At 38.8% G+C, this 21,475-nt stretch overlaps 1 protein-coding gene across 4 annotated transcripts in view; it reads left to right on the top strand.

Annotated features, from left to right (window-relative positions):
* The window catches only part of LOC126175965 (pericentriolar material 1 protein-like), a 405,228-nt gene that overhangs the window by 191,645 nt on the left and 192,108 nt on the right, over window positions 1-21,475 (top strand). For all 4 annotated transcript variants that reach the window (XM_049923056.1, XM_049923053.1, XM_049923054.1 and 1 more), the window contains 2 exons: window positions 17,681-17,851; window positions 20,823-20,963. In XM_049923056.1, coding sequence (XP_049779013.1) covers window positions 17,681-17,851; window positions 20,823-20,963 — 312 coding nt within the window. The remainder of the gene's footprint in view (window positions 1-17,680; window positions 17,852-20,822; window positions 20,964-21,475) is intronic.

Genomic DNA, 21,475 nt, shown 5'->3' with positions numbered 1-21,475 from the left:
TATAGCAGGTGACAGTCAGGTTGGTATACCATCAATGTCTGGGGCATCTCCAGACATGTATTTACTGGTTGTTGGGGCCTGTAATGTCATTGACTGGACTGGAATTTTCAGTGATGTCATGCTTTGAATTGGTCACTGACGACTAGCAAAGATGTGTCTGGGATGCCCCAAATAGCAGTGGGATACCAACCTGACTGTCCCCCCTCATACAGCCCGGCAGCCAGGTGTGATTATCTGGAATGCCATTTCATTTCATAGCAGGTCCCCTTTGGTTATCATCCACAGCCCCCTTACAGTACAGCAGTATGTTGACGATATTCTATGCCCTGTTTTGTTGCCCTTCATTGTAAGCCATCCTAGGGTTATATTTCAGTCAGATAATGCGCTTCTGCACATGGCAAGAGTTTCTACTGTTGTCTTCATACTTGCCAAACTGTAACTTGGCCATCAAGTTCACCATATCTGTCCCCAGCTGAGAACGTTTGGAGCGTTATGGGCTGGGCTCTCCAACCAACTTGGGATTTTAATGATCTAACATGCCAATTTGACAGAACATGGCACAATATCCTCTGGGAGGACATCCAATGACTCTGTCAATCAGTGCTAAGCCAAATAACTGCTTGCATAAGGACCAGAGATGGAACAATGCATTACTGACTTGCTCAATTTGTAAGGCTCTTTCTCTTGAATAAATCATCCAATTTTTCTGAAATTGTCATCATCTTTTTCTGTATGCATACGTCACATCTATCAATTTCTGTCCCATTTGAATAATTCCTTTGTGGTGTGTGTGGTTTTTTTTGTCTTAGAATGTTCTTCTGATACATGTTAATAGTAATGAGTACTATTCTAGGTATACGATTTACAGATTACCTCGTTTGCTTTCAAAGCTATATTGTTAATAAACTATAATTATCCAGATTTTTTCTACTTTATGACAGTAAACGTTGCAACAAAAATACATCCAGACACACTTTTTCAAAATTTACGTTCTAGTCATACCAGGGTAAGCTAAATGGTGTATCATTAGCCTTAAGACTGGAATCAGTTTTCAATGAGATTTTATCAAATCTGGAAGTTATTGGTGAGTAATTCCAAATCTGCATGTTCTGTGGCCTGATATTTTTAACCATGTTTGCTGTATTTCATTTATAATTTCCTGTGTTCATTGCATGGGCACAGCAGCATCCAAACAATACATATTAATCTAAAAGTTATTGTGTTGTTGCTCTTATACACGATTCTTCAGAAATTAAATAAAAATTGACAGTCAGAGCATGATATTCATATACCAAAAGCGTGTATATGCAACAGGGTGTTCATGACAATATCCGTATTCAATAAGGTCAACTGTAGCCTGTGATACATTTAGCATGTTGCCAGTGTCACTTTGTTTCATTATATAACAGCAGTTCCATTTACTGTTACCAGAGGGCACACTTACTGGCAGGTATCTCGCTCTAGTGGGAATTTAGAAACCTATGAAGAGAAAGAGTCCTTTGTTGTCCATTATTGGATGTGTATGAAGGTTCTGTCTTTTACATAAAACCTAGTCACAAACCAGGCACGAAAGATGCTAAGTCCAAGCCACTCACTTAAGGCAGCAATAAAGAGGCTGCTTGTGAGAGTCATAAGGTCAGCCATCTCACAAACTGATAACACTACTGTGTGGAAGTTTTGGAGGAATTTTTGTCTTCTGCTCAAGGTCCATTTGCTTGTGATCTAGTGGTAAATGTTGTGCTGGGTAAATGCAGAGTCGAGAGTCCAGTCCCACTCCTTCCTTGATTTTTTTAAACCACATTTTGTTAATATGCTAACATTACCAGTCTGATACACCCACAAGTATAATTTATTTCACTTTCTGCTCCAACAGTAAAACCAAAACCTTCCAAAAACGTTTTCACAAAAGGAGATTGTGGCTGACTGTCCATCTCAGAACACTGTCTGCTCAAGAGCTTGCCTTCAATTAAGAGGCTAGCTACTGGCCACCATACTGCAGTTAGTATCTGTCCAGGCGATCATGACACAACATACTGAACCTTGTAACTTTGATCTACAGCCTATACTGCTGCACTCGCTTCAACAGATATAAAATTATTTATTATTGTAGTGTGAAATTCTACAGGTAATACCTTTTAGTAGCAACAGTGGTTTGGTCATTTCTCATGCACCAAAGAATCTGAGAATTATTTAAGTGTGTAATTCACCATAATGATGAGAATTTACGTACTGGAAAAAATAATAAATACCAGGTGGTTGTAATTAAACTTTCCCTATTTAACACATTATAACATGGAAACTAATTACCGTACGAGGACTAAACTTGGTAGCATTAATTTCAAGGACATTAGGGAAGAGAGAGAATGCAGAATCAGTTCAATTGAAACACTTTTAATGTGCTGTTACAGTTCATCTAACCATTACATACCAGTACCATTACTGCTACAAAAGGGGCTCAATATGGCACCCATCAGTGTCCAGAAGAGTGTGAAAGTGCAGGGTTGCATTTTGCACAACAGAATGAAGCATGTCCTTATGTATACTGGCTACCTCTCTTGATATGCTGTGCTTCAGATCAGCACATGTGTGAATGTTCCCCTGATAAGCCCTGTCCTTCACCTATTCCTGCAACCAGAAATCACAGGGAGTGAGATCAGTTGATCATGCTGGCCAAGCATTTGGAAATGATGAGCTAATAATTCAGTCGTTTCCAAATGTGTTTCAGAGAAGCAGGTGAACTTCACAAGCAATGTGTGGTGGAGCCCCATCTTACACGAAAACTGTTGAGGTCAATGCGTCTCTCTCCTATAGGGCGGGTATGACATGCTGGTAAAGCATATCGCAGTAATGCTGGCCAGCCACACTTCATGTCTTTGGTCCTCAAGTACTGAACTGTTCAAAAAATAATGGGCCATTGATGATTGTAGACATGAAGCCGCAACATACGGTGACATCTTCACCATGCAGAGGAACTTCATCCACAGTGACTGGAGGTGAAGATCTCCACACTCGGCAATTCTGCGTGTTCGTCTCACCCATCAGAGAAATATGAGCTTTGTCTGTCAATAGGATGGCCTAGGGCCGGCCCTCATCAACTTCAGTCCTTGGGAGAAGGTGGGGAGTGAAGTCAACACGTCATTATGTGTCCTGTGGTGCAAGCTACTGTACAATATGGATCTTGTACTGATACCATTTGAGAATGGTTTGAAGCACCTTCCGTACAGTGGACCACGGGATGTTCAACTGTCGTGACATAGCATGCGCACTGCCTGACGATCGGGAATTGTGTGCATCATCATCTGCCATAGCAGTAGTGATTTCATCAACCACCTGTGATGCAATTGGTTGTTGTCCTCTTCCCAGAGCGATACCCAATTTTCCAAAATGCTTCAAATGGCTCTGAGCACTATGGGACTTCACATCTGAGGTCATCAGCCCCCTAGACTTAGAACTACTTAAACCTAACTAACCTAAGGACATCACACACATCCATGCCCAAGGCAGGATTCGAACCTGTGAGCGAAGCAGCAGCGCGGTTCCAGACTGAAGCGCCTAGAACTGCGTGGCCACAGCCCAATTTTCCAGTTGATTTGAACTTCTTCATCATGCTCCACAAGGCAGATGGAGAAAGAGAACCCTTCCATAATCATTTCAGCCGTCAATATTCTCAAAGTACAGCGGCAGCATTACTGTTGTTTTGATAATAGAGCTTCACCAATAAGCCTCGCTCCTTTTGTCCAAGCTCATGTTGACATGCCAACAAGTGCACTTTGATTTGTCAGGTGTGTGAGACTGTGAATCATGATGACCAATCACCGAACATGGTGACCTTAGTTGGAACTGGATGGTGGTGCTGTGATGCATGGAAATCGTGCACCACATACTCTGGACACTAATGCTACCAAATTTGGTACTTGTACGGTAATTAGTTTCCAGATTAAAATGTCTTAAATAGGAAAAGTTTAATTATAACCACCCAGTAGATTGGTCCATAAGTCCATAAGCTATGAGTATATTTATCCAATATTGCAGTCATAGTGTTGTTCTTGCAGTTACGTATTTAATGTTGCATACTTTGGTTTTAATAGTCCACTGAAGACAGCTCAAAACATTTATTCCATGCGTGGGGCGAGTGATAATGGAGAAGTCATGTCAGAAAATGGTTTTCTCAATTCAAGGAGAACCATTTTAACATGAATTATTTCCCACACTTAGAAAGACTCTGTGAAGAACATTTAAACAGATGGATTTGTTATTGTACACATAAGTGTACCTTATAAGTGGCAAAAGTGATGAAATATGACCGTTTAACATTTGTGCAGTATTTGCATTCAATAGACAGGGTTCATGGAGCACTCCTATCCCACGTGGTTCAGGCTTGGCTTTACACCATCTTTACCTCCAAACCAGTAAAGTTATACACCTGTCGAATCAAAAAACCATCTGAATGCAGTATGATTGTTGTAGATAATGAGAGAATATACTGTTGATGATTAATTTTTCTCTTGTTTCACCTATTGTATTCAGTAAACATAATTAAAAATGTTATAAAAATGTGCTCTGTACTAATGCAAATGAATTTTTCTCTTGTTTCACCTATTGTATTCAGTAAACATAATTAAAAAGTTATAAAAATGTGCTCTGTACTAATGCAAATGAATTACAAATTATCACAATAACCTGATGCCAAAAATCCATTGTGATAAAACAAAATATATCTGTGAGGCAAAAATCAATCATTGGAAAATCCAGGATGGAACGTAACAGTATTATGAAAAGCGAAGTTGCTACTCACCATATAGTGGAGATGGTGCGTCGCAAATATGCACAGTAAAAAATGACTGACAAATAAAGCTTTCGGTCCATAATGCCTTCATCAATGCCTTCACAGACACACACAAATGTGACTTGCACACATGTGACTTGCACACATGTGACTTGCACACATGTGACTTGCACACATGTGACTTGCACACATGTGACTTGCACACATGTGACTTGCACACATGTGACTTGCACACATGTGACTTGCACACATGTGACTTTCACACATGTGACTGCAGTCTCAACCAACTGTAGTGTGGCTACAGTTGACTGAGACTGCAGTTGTGTGTGTGTGTGTGTGTGTGTGTGTGTGTGTGTGTGTGTGTGTGAGAGAGAGAGAGAGAGAGAGAGAGAGAGAGAGAGAGAGCACGCGCACGTGTCTGCCATCTGTTTTTGATGTAGCCCTTACGGGCCAAAAGCTTTATTTGTGACAGTCTTTTTGCTGTGCCTATCTGTGAGTCAGCATCTCCGCTATATGGTGAGTAGCAACTTTTCTTTTCATAATATTAAAAAAAAATCCTTTAATTGAGCTTGCCCCCAACTTCACTAATTAATAAGACATGAAAACATTTTGACTTCAAAATGGTCTGCGACTATGCAGTCCTGTGTTATATTCAACTAGCATTTCAGAACTGCAAGCAAGTCTGGAAATCTGGTATAATGCATCCTAGTCAACAAATTTTTCAAGTAGAATAATGCAGATGTTTACAACTCTGCAATTCTACAGTGTCATAAGTTTTTCTCTTTCGTACCTATGGGCCATTGCATTGAGATTTCAAGAAGACTTATGGTGGAGAAGTTTTCTGAAGATTTTCTCCCTAATGTTTTATCCAGATGCTTGTAGCTCAGTGAGACGACAAGTAAAAAGATGGTAAAGTATACTAGGTCTCTGGCAAGATTATAATTGAAGAAAATGGAGGGGCATGTGGTCAGCACGCTGCTGTGCTAGCTGTTTGAGGGAAGAAAGCATGTGCTTCAAAGGGGTGGTGCAGGCATCTTCTGAGTTGACCAAGTAAAAAAAATACCAAAAGAATAGGTCAGTGAGTTTTACTCCTAATTCTGTAACTAGCGTTAGGGGACTAAAGTGTAGTTAAGATTAATATTCAGATGCACAAACTGCAACCGGAATTCTATAAATTAAGAGCAGGGTGAATCATTAGGTTGGCTCTCTGCTTCAGTAAATGATGTAATTCTTTCTGCTTCCCTGTCTTAAACTAACTGCAAACTGAAAAACTCATACATCTGATATAATTTGCCTTTTTTATCATCACTAATGGGTATATGCTAAACAGTATGAGTTATCCCACATTGTGCTCTTTTGATAATTGTAGCCTTAAAACAGATTTTCTTAAGAATGCTTTCATTGGCACTACCTCCAATATATGGGAACACACAGAGAGAGAGAAATGCAGCACTGACTGCTAAACAAGGACATCTACAGAGAAACTTTAGAAGCTAAAAATAACATAAAATCGCAAACCGAGAAACTAAACTGAGCAAGGAAAAATGCCCAATGCCCAAAAAGCACTGTACAGAAATAAAAATAGAAAATAAGTATGGTGAAAGTTCATGACAGCAGAAGCCATAGTCATCTGAACATGTGAAAAGGAACACAAAGTGGTGACAGTAATGTTTAGGATGTGTCATCCATAGGGAATACTATAATTCAATCTATAATAATCAAAAAATAGTATTCTCTTAATGATTACAGTATAGTCACTGATGATGGTTTGTCAATAAAACATGAGAAATATTTTCTTGGTCTTACAGTACAGTTACAAGAAAGAGAAACCAAAATAACAATAAGAGGTTCACCAAGCCATGCATGATTGGATTCTATCCAGGACATTATGGTTGGAATTTGCTTTTAATTTAGTTTGTTTCAAACTAAAAAACCCTCTGGGCTGACAGAATATTCATGGGAGAATTATCTAGATGCAATTGTTAGAACAGACTGTTAGGATAAGTAGTACTGTGCTTGCAGCTGAATATGATGGAGTCATTGACAATAATTTTAATTTCATTCCATGTGCAGACACTGTAAAAAATGAGTCCTGAATTGCTTTGACTATTGTGTTGGCTGGCCTATCAAATTCATTAAGTGTTGTGTGGGCTGACAAACTGAATGAATGCATTCATGTAGAAAGCTCATCAAATGTAAGGTTCATTGTGTTCTTTCCTTCTTTTCTTTTAATAAAAAAAAAATAAAAAGAGCTTGGATTGGCATTTACACAGCAACCCACAGCAGCATTAGGGGATATGAATACAGTGGTACAGATGGGTAGACAATTCTTGTATTGGTGGAGGCTATATAAATGCTGCTGGTCCATGACACGAAACCACTACCATTTTTTGAAAGTAGTTTTATATCCCAGACATAATTTCTGCCAGTGAAAACATTGCTCAGCAATGTGTTAGCAGCATTAACACAATTATACCCCACACGCAGCACCGGCCAGTTGCAGCAGTATGCCCTATGCTTACACATTTCTGTAGTTGATCTCATTTTTTTTTGAGTCAGGCTGTGACCTCGCTGTGTTCCCAAATTATGTTCCTGAAGACAATGTTCTGTTCTGTTACCTGAATAAAATCTCTGAACTAAACAACATTGGTGAACAGGTGTTGCCTAAAGACTGTCACTTAAGTGGTAGATAAAATCATTTTTTTCAGCCACTGAGGTGTTTGAAATGCTCCAAACTAGTCAGAAAGCTTTGAGACTATAGTAATGGCTTAATAATATGTTTAAAATCGCTCTTGTGTACATCTACTTGCAAATCCTTGGATAAAAAATGAAAATATAGAGCTTGGGACAATAACTGGGGATATGACTATGATGGTACTGACGGGTAGACAATACTGATGTGGGAGGAATCTTATTGTGTTACTGTCAATACTTTATGCCAAACTATCACAACTTTTTTCACAGTGGTGTACACACGAATGACAGAAGTAATTATAGTATGTGATTCTACTCAATAGCCTACGTTAAGACAATGGCTGCTATATCATCAGGTCCTTATACACATTGTGCCTTAAATAAATATGAATTATACAGTTAACTAATACTGATTGGAGAGTTGCACAGGTCACACCAGTATCCAAAAAAGGCAGTAGGAGTAATTCCCTACATGACAGGCCTGTATCATTAACATTGATATGCAGCAGGAATTTGGAACTATATTGTGTTTGAACATTAAGAATTACTTTGAAGAGAACAGTCTATTAATACATAATCGACACGGATTTAGAAAACACCATTCTACTGAAACACAACTAACTCTTCACTCACACGAAGTGTTAAGTGCTATTGACAAGGGATTTGAAATTGATTCCATATTTTTAGATTTCCAGAAGGCTTTTGATAATGTACCTCAAACATGGCTAGTAAACAACTTGTGTGTTTATGGAATATTGTTTCAGTTGTGTGACTGGATTCATGACTTCCTGTCAGAGGAGTCACAGTTTGTAGTAACTGAAGGAAAGTTGTCAAGTAAGACAGAAGTGATTTCTGCCATTTCCCTAGGTATTGTAATAGGCAATCTGCTACTTCTTATCTGTATAGATGATGTAGGAGACAATCTGAGCAGCCATCTTAGGTTGTTTGCTGCTGATGCTGTCATCTATCATCTAGTAAAGTCATTAGAAGATCAAAACCAATAGAAAAATGATTTAGATAAGATACCTGAATGGTGCAAAAATTGGCAATTGATCCTAAATAGTGAAAAGTGTGAGGTCATCCAGATGAGTGATGAAAGGAATCCATTAAACTTTGGTTACATGATAAATCAGTCAAATCTAAATACCATAATAGGGGAGAGTGTGCCACTGACATGATATGGGATTTGGGATGGACATTATTAAAACAAAGGCTTTTTGCTGTGGAATGTTCTCATGAAATTTATTTGTCACCAACTTTCTCTTCCGAATGCAAAAATATTTTGTTGATGCTGAGCTACATAGGCAGGAATGATCATAATAAAATGAGGGAAGTCAGAGCTCGCATGGAAAGATATACTTTTTTCTGCGTGCTGTTCAAGATGAGAATTATTGTGAAGGTGGTTCCGATGAACCCTCTTCCAGGCAATTAGGTGTGATTTTCAGAGTAGTCATGTAGATGTAGACATTGTTGTTACAACTTGTACTGCTGTCTGCAAAATTCCATTCAAGGTGATTTGAAGCAACATCCCATGTAGTTAGCATTATTTTAAATAAGCTGAATCAGCAGACATAATTTTCAGTTCTTGTACTGGAAATTCTATTGAAATTTGAAATAACTACAAAGTTCATTGTTATGGTAATTATGTTAATTCTTCAGGTAACTGTGTAAAAGATAGTGTCACGTGGCATGTAATCAAAATTATGCTCACAACACAGGTTCTTTATGTTACAGTTAATGAAATCGTAAACTCTTTGCAATCATCCTTCATGGTTCCAAATTTTACTAACTACTAGTTATTTGAATAAGAAGATTTTTTTGTTCTTATTCACATGTATTTTATTTCATGGAGTACCTCTATCTCAAAACAAGGACTGAGGATAGTATGGCATTAAGGTCGTATTCCACAGAATATTTGCAAGTCACTCATTCCGTCTTAGGAAACAAATAAATTGATCCATTTGGTGAATTACAATTCATATGATTTTACTAACATAAGGTCAATTGCATTTGTTGCTTTTCTGTTGCTCATTTTCATTCATTTTCACCACATAAAATATCTGCATTTGCCTCAGATATTCATTTTTCTCCAGAGCAGTAGCAGTGTATCCAGTCAAAAAATCTGATAACAGGAAGCCAGTAATGTAAGTACAAAGTCTACAACCATTTCTGAAGTTTTTCACAATGATGATAATGTAATTCATGCCAGATCACATTATCCAACTATTTTATTATGAGTAATTGCAGTACATTTACAGGACAGCCAAAAATGTGTGGTCCTGAGTAACATTAAATGATTTACTGTTTTTTCAGCTGTAGGCTTCAAAAAGTTAACTGTAAGTAGATGACAGCATTTCATGATATGAAAATCCTAATGGCTTTGTAACAAGGTTACAAAATTTTGAATAACAGGGTGATTTTAGTTGTTGGGGAAACTTCTAAACTGATTTCAAAATCCATGAATTATTGACTGAAAGCTTCTCTTGTGTTGAACATGATTTGTAAGTTTTCTGTCAACCTCCATTGAAGTTGTCACAGTTGTCTACTTTGGGAATACCAAGCCCTTTTATAAAATGTCATTTATCGGTCTATATGGACCAGATGATAGAAGAGTAATTTGTTCTAAGTGCTTTTAAATTGGTAGCTGAATTGTGTTTTCTCTTAAAAAAGGGATGAACATTGGGGGAAGAGGTGGGGGGGGGGGGTGTTCTCTGTGTATCTACCCCGTTTAGCAGATTTATGCACTTCTGTTGCGTTTCTGAAACGCTACTTTACTATGACAAGGGTGTGCACATAGATGCAGAAAATTTTAAATTCAGAGGCAGTTAATGTATTACTAACTGGTGAGGCTTTGGGCTGGCTAAAATTATCGGTACTTTTTGATGTACTAAAATGGACTTCCGTCATAAGCTAAGGCGTAATTCATTTGTGTTAGTACAGTGCACATTTTTATAACATTTTGTATTAGTATGTGGAATGTAATAGGAAAATATTAAGAGAGAAATTAATCTTCAAAAATATATTTTCTCACATTATCTAAAAGAGTCGAACAACTCTCTGGTTTCTTATTATTTCATGCCTGGTTTGGAGTTAAAGACGATGTGAAGCCAAGTTTGAAATTATTGGGTAGGAGTGCTCCATGAGCCAAATGTTAACATTCAAGCAAAACTGCATATATGATCATTTCTTGATTTTCCTTGCTTGGAATTAGAGCCTGCAGTACCCCGACATATGAATTTTTAACACTGCCCATTGAATGCAATTATCATACAAATCTTAAATAGTTGCACTTCATCACATTAGGGTACACAGGCACTTGAAATGAGAAACCTGTGTTGTTATGATTCTCCACCTCATATAACTGCTTATTAGTTTCAAAACAAATGATACACCACAAATGTCAAGACTTTTTCCACTAACACATCATTTACTAATGCTGAAACAGTGCTCATACCCTTCAGATATGCAAAATTCTGTTTGCAACTGCATTCACAATACTAGGATTTCAAATCAAAAAAATATGTTCATAAAAGCCTGTGTGACAACATACAGGAAAAAAAGCTATGAACATATGCACCAATTCCCACCTGCCCCTCGGGGAATTTTTACATACTTTAATACATATTCTAAAAACAAAGTTGATGTAACTTACCAAACGAAAGCATTGGCAGGTCGATAGACACACAAATAAATACAAACACACACACAAAAGTCAAGCTTTCGCAACCAACGGTTGCTTCGTCAGGAAAGAGGGTAGGAGAGGGAAAGACGAAAGGATGTGGGTTTTAAGGGAGAGGGTAAGGAGTCATTCCAATCCGGGAGTGGAAAGACTTACCTTAGAGGGAAAAAAGGACAGGTATACACTCGCGCACACACACACATATCCATCCGCACATATTGGGCACAAGCGGACATTTGTAAAGGCAAAGAGTTTGGGCAGAGATGTCAGTCATGGCGGAAGTAGAGAGGCAAAGATGTTGTTGAATGACAGGTGAGGTATGAGCGGCGGCAACTTGAAATTAGCGCAGGTTGAGGCCTGGTGGGTAACGGGATGAGAGGATATACTGAAGGGCAAGTTCCCATCTCCGGAATTTTGACAGGTTGGTGTTAGTGGGAAGTATCCAGATAACCTGGACGGTGTAACACTGTGCCAAGATGTGCTGGCCGTGCACCAAGGCATGTTTAGCCACAGGGTGATCCTCATTACCAACAAACACTGTCTGCCTGTGTCCATTCATGTGAATGGACAGTTTGTTGCTGGTCATTCCCACATAGAAAGCTTCACAGTGTAGGCAGGTCAGTTGGTAAATCACGTGGGTGCTTTCACATGTGGCTCTGCCTTTGATCGTGTACACCTTCCGGGTTACAGGATTGGAGTAGGTGGTGGTTGGAGGGTGCATGGGACAGGTTTTACACCGGGGGCGGTTACAAGGGTAGGAGCCAGAGGGTAGGGAAGGTGGTTTGGGGATTTCATAGGCTCCTACCGTTGTAACCTCCCCCCCCCCCCCCCCCCCTCCCTGGTGTAAAACCTGTCCCATGCACCCTCCCACCACCACCTACTCCAGTCCTGTAACCCGGAAGGTGTACACGATCAAAGGCAGAGCCACATGTGAAAGCACCCACGTGATTTACCAACTGACCTGCCTACACTGTGAAGCTTTCTATGTGGGAATGACCAGCAACAAACTGTCCATTCACATGAATGGACACAGGCAGACAGTGTTTGTTGGTAATGAGGATCACCCTGTGGCTAAACATGCCTTGGTGCACGGCCAGCACATCTTGGCACAGTGTTACACCGTCCGGGTTATCTGGATACTTCCCACTAACACCAACCTGTCAGAACTCCGGAGATGGGAACTTGCCCTTCAGTATATCCTCTCTTCTCGTTACCCACCAGGCCTCAACCTCCGCTAATTTCAAGTTGCCGCCGCTCATACCTCACCTGTCATTCAACAACATCTTTGCCTCTGTACTTCCGCCTCGACTGACATCTCTGCCCAAACTCTTTGCCTTTACAAATGTCTGCTTGTGTCTGTATATGTGCAGATGGAGATGTGTGTGTGTGTGTGTGTGTGTGTGTGCGCGAGTGTATACCTGTCCTTTTTCCCCCTATGGTAAGTCTTTCTGCTCCCGGGATTGGAATGGCTCCTTACCCTCTCCCTTAAAACCCACATCCTTTCGTCTTTCCCTCTCCTTCCCTCTTTCCTGACGAAGCAACCGTTGGTTGCGAAAGCTTGACTTTTATGTGTTTGTTTGTGTGTCTATCAACATGCCAACACTTTCGTTTGGTAAGTTACATCATCTTTGTTTTTAGATATATTTTTCCCACGTGGAATGTTTCCCTCTATTATATTAATACATATTCTAATATTCCTCAATTTATATGTTGCATGAGCAGTGGTCACACCACTGTCACTACTTCACAGTATGCTAAGTCAGTTGATTTTATATTTGTGAAAGTGACTGAATCAACGTGCTGTAGATCGTAGAGGCAAAGTGTGAGGAGATGTGTCGCATTCACATGGGTGGATGCTTGTTGCTGTAAGGCGACCAGTGTCTAGTGGATGGCATCTGCTGTGCCAAGGCAAACTCTCAAGCAGAAAGTGTTCTGAGCTGGTCAGACGCCCATGACTTCCATTCGTGGAAATATTTGTAGGATGTTGCACTTTTACTCATGGGTCAGCAGAAATTAAATGAATCATTAATGCATTTCCATCAGACTGAAACTTTTAGCATACAGACAAAATATGGTTTAAAATTGCACCCAAATTCTTGACTTCATATTAACAATTTTCATTGTTTATCACTAGACTGTGAACAGATACAGCTACAAAACAACTTGTGTGGAAGGTAACACTTCTTCCAAAACTTCCTTATTGTACAGTGTTGACCGTTTGTGCAGGTAGCTGGACTTACGACTGTGAGGGGTGGCTGAGTATATTGGAGTCGTCGTGGGGCCTAGCTGGTGGCCAGTGTTTGTCAGAAACTGTATACTCCTCACTAAAATAACTTTGCGACACAAGTTTCAGCACGGGGAGTGGTGAGGTCCAGGTGCCACTTGGCTGCAGTTCTTTCTCATGCTGTGTTGTCTGTTTGGCAGGTTCGAATGGAATTGTATCCACACTGGGAACAATACCCCACTGGAATCTGGAAATCATGAAGCTATTTTATATTAACACACACACTAACCAATCACAACATTATTTCATTAGCTTTTTTTTTATTGCAGTGGCCTGTAGTAAGCACAAGGAGCCAAAGATCTTGGATATTGTGTACAGAGTTTCAGGATAAAACACAGGAGATATGAACAGAGAAGATTAGCAGTTTTCAGAAGAAAATGTTACTAAGGATTCATGTATATCCACCCATCAGTTGTCTGTAAAACGAGTAGTTTATTTCCATGTTTTGTATTGTGAACAGTGTTCATCACTTGGTTTGCATATTTGTCTTCCAAGAATGGATGCAAGTATTCTTTCTTTACTATGATGATGGTAGAGACTTTCAGTCACCTTGTATACTACATGATCATATGTATTCTCCCAAGGAATGTGAACAATATGAGACAGAATTAGACAATCAGCCACAAATACAAATGAGGCAGTAGACTCTAAAGCAAAGCTAAAAAAAAGAAATCTTATCTCATGCAAATGGCCTGCAGTGATGTTTCATGAAATTTAAACATTCTTCAGTATTACTTTGCTTATGTGTGTCATTGTTTTGCCAGAGTCTGTGATTATTAGACAACAGATCCATTTTCATATTCAGGATTTCCAAGTAACTTAAACTGCTGATTCATGATTGAATTTGTGCTATATTTTCTGCATTTCATCTAAGAGACATTGCTGCATATGCCAGCAGAGGTGAAGAAAAGTGTGACCCACTTCATAAAGTGAGACATTGCTTTGTTTCCTTCATAACAAAATCCTGACATCAGTGTTACTGGAATCAAAGCTTAACATCATCACTGACTACAATAATAACAAAATTGGTGTTTACGTAGGAGATCAGTTCTACAACTATTATGCATTTTATTGAAAGCCTGCTAAGTGCTGGAAAGAGCTGTTTTTCCACTTACTTATTGTCTTAGCAACTTCACCCTATGTAAAGAAATGACTGTGAGGAATGTGTGACAGATAATGGATGTGAAGATAACAGAGAAAAATTGACTGGAAAAAGAGGATATATTTTTAGCGACAGCCTACTTTATACACAGGAAGGGGCAGTATGTTTATGCATAATGTTGCAGAGGGACTTTCACTTACTGCAAACAAAATTAGTAAACTGGCTGCTGCAAAATTTACTAAGATTATGGGAGAAATACTCGCAAGTGCTTTAGGAAGGAGAGTAGTTTAAAATAATATTTTTGCTACTCAAGAGAGAGAAAGCACATAATTTTTTCTTTTGATTCTCAGTTATTGCAGTTATATATCCTAAAATAAACTTATTCACTTAATATACATACTTATTCACTTAATACACACACTTTTCCCTTTGAAATAGTGTGACAGTCATCTTCCAGTAACATTTCTATATTTTGCAATGTCATTTAAAAGCAGCAGGTTCATAGCAAAATACTGATTGAAGGCTGTGTCAAAGTGATAATCGCTCACTCAGAATGGCATATACAGAAATGTGAGAGATTACTTACAAACAGCAGTTTTCACACAGCATAAATTCATGCCAATTTGAAAGTTTGCAAGAGATAACATTTGAGATTTTTCTATGTGCATCAAACCATAAAAACTATTGAAATGCACATAATGTAACTGTCTCACATGCAGGTACTTTCCAAAATTATAATTAATTGTTAGAGCACAGACACCTATTGATTTGTCACTTGCACTTTGTAACTTACCTTGTGACTTTCATGTTTGAAATCAATACTGAATTTGTATTTTAAATTTCACATTAGTTTGTGCTCCTAATAATGACAAGCTTATGCTGCTGCCAATGCTTTTAGACATAAATTGTGTCTTCCATTAATATCCTTTTTTTTTTACTTTCCTACACTATTTTTCTTTAATATTGATGTTTACATGATGACCAGTTTCTGCAAAACCAAAATGTGTGGTACATAAGTCTTATGAATTGCTTCAAAAGAGAATTCAGTTGAGAAAACTATAAACTTACAAGACAGAGCCAGTACTTAAATTCAGCAGGTGGAACTCTCAACACTATAAATAGGTACATATAAAATCACAAGAAACTATCATAAATTTTGAAACAGTGGAAAATCCAGTATGGAATGTAACAATACTAGAGAAGGAAAGTTGCTACTCACCATATAGCGGAGATGCTGAGTCGCGATAGGTACAACAAAAAGATTGACACAGTTATAGCTTTCAGCCATTAAGGCCTTTGTCAGCAGCAGACACACACACACACTCACACTTATGCAAACGCAACTTGCACATACGTCTGCAGTCTCAGAGAGCTGAAACCACACTGCGAGCAGCAGCACCAAGCACCAGTGCATGATGGGAGTGGCGACCGGGGGGGGGGGGGGGGCAGGGGGGGGGATAGTATGGTGGGAGTGGTGGACAGTGAAGTGTTGCAGTTTAGACAGAGGGCAGGAGAGAAGGTGCGGAGGGTGGTAAGGAGCGGAAAGGAGAGAAATTAAATGACTGGGTGTGGCGGTGAAATGACAGCTGTGGAGTGCTGGAATGGGTGAGGACAGTGATTAACGAAGGTTGACGCCAGGAGGGTTATGGGAATGTAGGATGTATTGCAGGGAAAGTTTCCACCTTCGCATTTCAGAAAAGCTGGTGTTGGTGGTGTTCAGCAACAGGGTGGTACATTCGTTTTTTGGCCACAGTTTGTTGGTGGCTGTTCATGCGGACAGACAGCTTGTTGGTTGTCATGCCCACATAGAATGCAGCACAGTGGTGGCAGCTTTGCTTGTAAATCACATGACTGGTTTCACAGGTAGCCCTGCCTTTGATGGGATAGGCGATGTTAGTGACCAGACTGGAGTAGGTGGTGGTAGGAGGATGTTCCCATTCCAGCACTACACAGCCATCATTTCACTGCCACACCCAGTCTTTTAATTTCTTTTTATTTCTCTCCTTTCCACTACATACCCCCTTCCCCCTTCGCACCTTCCCTCCTGCCCTCCATCTAAACTGCAACCCTTCTCTGTCCACCACTCCCACCATACTATCCCTCCTCCTCCCCACCCCAGCCTCCTCCTTACCCCCACCCAGTTGCCACTCCCATCATGCACTGGTGCTGTTGCTCGCAGTGTGGTTTCAGCTCTCTGAGACTGCAGACATGTGTGCAAGTTGCATTTGCATGCGTGCATGCGCACGTGTGTGTGTGTGTGTGTGTGTGTGTGTGTGTGTGTGCGTGTGTGCGTGTGTGCGTGCGTGCGTGCGTGCGCGCACGCGCGCCTGTCTGCTGACGAAGGCCTTAATGGCCAAAATCCATAATTGTGTGAATCTTTTTGTTGTGCCTATTGCAACTCAGCATCTCCGCTATATGGTGAGTAGCAACTTTCCTTCTCTAGTATTATCATAAATTTTGGAAATATCAGTTTCCTCCTTGGGGAGAAAAGTGGAATATGTAAGAAAGTAGGGGCAAGTCACTCAGTCTCTAGAATGAGAAGTCCTACCAGTTTTCCCTCATCTTAGGTGTGCATGACCTGCTCCTCTTTTCTAACTTCCTCCAACCTATAGTGTTTTCCTCCCTGACAAAGATGATAATCGTTCTTAAACCTGGGATAGTGTCTTGTACTTTTATATTTATCTGCTGGCAATACTAAAAATTTTACCTCCTCTAGTTAAGTATTGGCAAGCCGTTTTGTCTTGTAATTTTATCGTTTGTACTAATTGTGTTCTGAAATTATTCCTACAAGGTGTTAACATATTTGGCTACCAATTTCTGATGTACTGCATAAGTTGTTCACACCCACAATCATTAAAGACTTGCAATGAGTTCATTTTGCATGTCAGATTTGTGTGTAAACTAAATAGTGTTGTTTGTAGTTTGAAGTGTGTGTTATAGTTACTGTTAATACAGTTATAAGTTACTGACAAAATGTTATAGCCTCTAGGTTATGTTCATAATGCCACGTTAATGTGTGGTAATAAAATGTCAGAAACTACTTTGAGAATTTGGGAGAGTCTCGTGCTTAGTATATTCTCAACATTAATAGCTCCTTGGTGACTAATTGCCTTAAAAATTTTTTTTTCTCTTCAGCTACTCTAGGCAAAATCTTTTGTCAACATCTACAAAAACAAATGAAGTGCTCTCTGAACGATCTCGAAATGCTTTACATTCTTCTTGTCGTCAAGTGAGCCAGCAAAAGCCAGTAGCATCCTCAGCCATTTCTCCAGATCATTCTGTTGTAGCAGCAAGTTCATCATCACTGTAAGTTTCTTCTGTGATATTAGTGTAGTATAATGATGTACACAGTTAATTATACATTCCCAATATTAAAGAGAAAGTGAATCTGCTATGTTTTTTAATAATTCTTGTAAAACAAAAGTTAAAACTCATAAAGTTATTATCATTTAGAAGCACAACTAATGCAGACATTGTGGATATCGTATGGTGGTTTATGATTTTCATTATTTGATAAAATCTACTGCATGTGTACAGCTAAAAATAGTGTTAATTAACCATAATGAATTGGACTGAAATTTACAAGTTTGCTTTGAATGTACATTCATTCTTTTTCCATTTCTCATGTGAGAGGAAACTATGCCAATTGATTTTTTGTGATTTCTGTGCACAATTTTTTACGCACTGTCATGCAAAATTATCTGATCTCTAATGAGCTTCTCAGTTTAAGAGATTACTAGGTAACTGTGCCCCAACATACACACAGTATGTGCAGTCAGTGAGCATTTAGAAAATGTTCTGATAAAATTACTGAACAACATTAATGTGAATCAACTGAATTTTCAGTTTTCAATTTTGTCAACAGTACAAGAATTCCATTCTGCTTTTACATATATGCACATAGTACAAGGACCATGAACTCATTTATTGAAAACAATTTGAATAACATTTCATGCAGTTTTTCCTATTCCTGCTAATCATTCATGGTGCTGATTTTATTGATGTGCTGAAAATTTCAGTCTGTAGACATAATTTGTTTTATTTATGCTGCTTATCTTCGTGTCTTTGTGCATATCTCTCTCTCTCTCTCTCTCTCTCTCTCTCTCTCTCTCTCTCTCTCTCTCTCTCTCTCCCCCCCCCCCCCTTTCTCTCCACCCCTGACAAAAAAAAGAAACCTGTCCCCCCCCCCCCCCCCCCCCCGTGCAAAGTGGTAAGCAGGGGGTCATCTTTCTCTCTTCAGGGAAAAATATGTAGGATATACCTGGCAACTGGTTTAAATTGAATATGGTGGAAAGTGTTATTGCCTGTGTAAAGAATGCATTGCCTGGTACAAGATGATTCTAATAGTTCTCTGCTTCATTACTATTATTGAAGTGCCTCGAAAACTTGCAGTTGTACTTTTATGATATAATGTACTGTGATCAATGTTTGTTCTTCTAGTGGAAGACTGATAGTTTGATTACTTTTAGGGAACATTTGTTTGCAATATTTATACTCCCACTCATTCAGGGCTACTACAGAGATATGCATTTTAATCTGTAAAAATCTACACTTTCAGTAAATATCTACTTTCTGGATCCCATTAATTAATCTGTACATCCCCATCATTAACAGTTTAGGAATGTATCAAGAACTGATTTTACAAAACTGTCAAGTGGCTGTTGGTAGTAACTTTTAATTAAAAAGATGTTGGTGAAGAGATTTCCATTCTGTTGGTATTGCAATTTTAACTGTCAGCTGAGCATCTGTAAATACCGCATGAATGCTTCTCTGAACCAGTTTCGTGGATGTACTGAGGTTTCCTTCAGACATCATGAGTGATGCAATAGTTAAGACACTGGGTGTATATTTTGAATGAGTGGTGTTCAACAAGGGTGATTCCTTTGAAAAGGACACAGTGTAGCACACATGACTTAATGTTTATGTCAGTGGCTGCATAGCCACAGTGTAGCAAAGTTTAAAATCGGTGATTTGGTCTTCTGTTTTTTCGCAACTATATCAACTGAGTCATGCTAATTGCCAGTAAATTAGCATATTGCACAAATGTTCTCACATTTATTTCGACAAAATTGGTGTATATAACTGAAGATATATATTTTGACAATGACTTGGGTTCTACTCCGAGTTTAATGATTTATAATAACACTTGATAATGACCTAAGGCCAAAACCTAGATAGTGAAATAAAACCTGTTGTACAGTCAAATGACAGTTACATCTTTCAGAAACTTAATTTATACTCCCTCACATGTCTAACTTTCAAGTAAAACTCATTTTAATTTTTCCCTCTGCCCTTACATTATTTAATATATTTATCTGATCGATGCCTGTAGAATAAATATCGGAAACCATGCAGAACATAATTTAAGAGACTGTCGGTGTAAAAATTGTTGTTGTAGGTGAGTGGTTGGAGCAATTATTTGTAGAATGAATGGGAGAATTGGTACATAATTTACACAGTTGTGAACAATAGACTCATATTTTTTGCAACCTGAATGTACAATACAATTACTTAGAGGGGATGATAATTCCCTTGCAACAAACTAACTCGACTCAGTAAAAGAGCCCTTGTGAAATTCTTACTGGTTGAGTAAGTGAGACAAGTACAATTTTAGAGGTGGTGTCTTCAGCAGAAGAAGTCTTAAGTAAAAGATCATTATCAACAACAGTTAGCATTCGCTCACTATTTGACACCTCCCCATACAGGACTTTCTTGATTTTCTGTGTGTTTTTGGGCCATTGTCGTACATTTATTCATTTTCTATATAAAAATCAGTGTTATGAGACAAAAAGAAAAACGCATAGTAATTTCCCAGAAGACGTGATAGAATTCACAATCTTCCACATTCTTAGAAAGTGCATTGCTTATGCACCACAATAGACAATGTTTCATGCATGAAAAGTTCTGTATCAAATTAAATCAATGTTATTGATTACCATGGTGCAGAAGATCTTCTGCATAATACAATTGTGCCTGTGCCATCTTAATAGTGAGGTAAGTACCTTTTCTTCTTTCTATGATTAAAAACTCTGGAACAGCTACCATGTTCCCAAAATGTTGCTAAGGTGGTGTGGTAGTCCTTTCTTCTGCAACTGCCTTGTTTTATATAGAGTAGTGTCGCTCTTCTTTTTAATGTGTCTGCTCATCACCTAGAATCGAAGTTTACTTTTAAACCAGAAAAAGCACAGATGTGAAATTTTGCCAACAATTGTGACAGTACTGTTCATATTGTGAGATTTGATTCCCATTGATGAAGCTTTAGTTTCTGTCTTCACAGGCCCTGCAAAGAGAAGTTGAACACTAAATGTCTTGATGGAAACGTTGGAAATGTTAGTTTGCCTGGAAGGTGGCCTATTCAAGATCATACCAACAATTCATCAGGGAATACGGGACATCAAGTAAATCGGCATAAACAAAAGTAAGTTTAATCGTAGAATGCAGTCTTTCATGGCTGGCATTTGCATAGTTGCTAATATTTGTTTTATGGGCAATAGACCATGGCCCAAGGCTTATTCTATGCCTAATGTTTTATCTTCCAATGCTGGAACATCTTCAGATGCTTTAATGACTCAGAAAGCAGTTATAGTCTCACCCAAACTCAGTAAGCCAAACTGTTTACATTTATCCATAAACAACCAGTTTGTGACATTATAAGATCACTGCCTAGCCCAACGTCATGCCAATGTATGTTATGGAGCTTGTACTGGGTAAGAGTTGGTCTGTTTGTTTTGCTTAGCTCTAAGGCTCACAAGATCAATAGTTTAAAGAACCGAACTGTGGAAGTAGATTCTGCAGTAGCAATGAATAGACAGGAGGAGAAATTCAGTAGACTGCAAAAGAAGAAAGTAATTTTCCTACCTTCATATGTGAATCATACTGTTATTAATAGGTTTGACTGGGATCTGTCTAAGAATGAAATAGATGTGCCTG

This window comes from Schistocerca cancellata, chromosome 3 (assembly GCF_023864275.1).
Source record: "Schistocerca cancellata isolate TAMUIC-IGC-003103 chromosome 3, iqSchCanc2.1, whole genome shotgun sequence".
Classification (NCBI taxonomy): Eukaryota; Metazoa; Arthropoda; class Insecta; order Orthoptera; family Acrididae; genus Schistocerca; species Schistocerca cancellata.
Note: the sequence above shows the minus strand (reverse complement) of the source record. Positions and strands in the feature narration are given on the sequence as shown.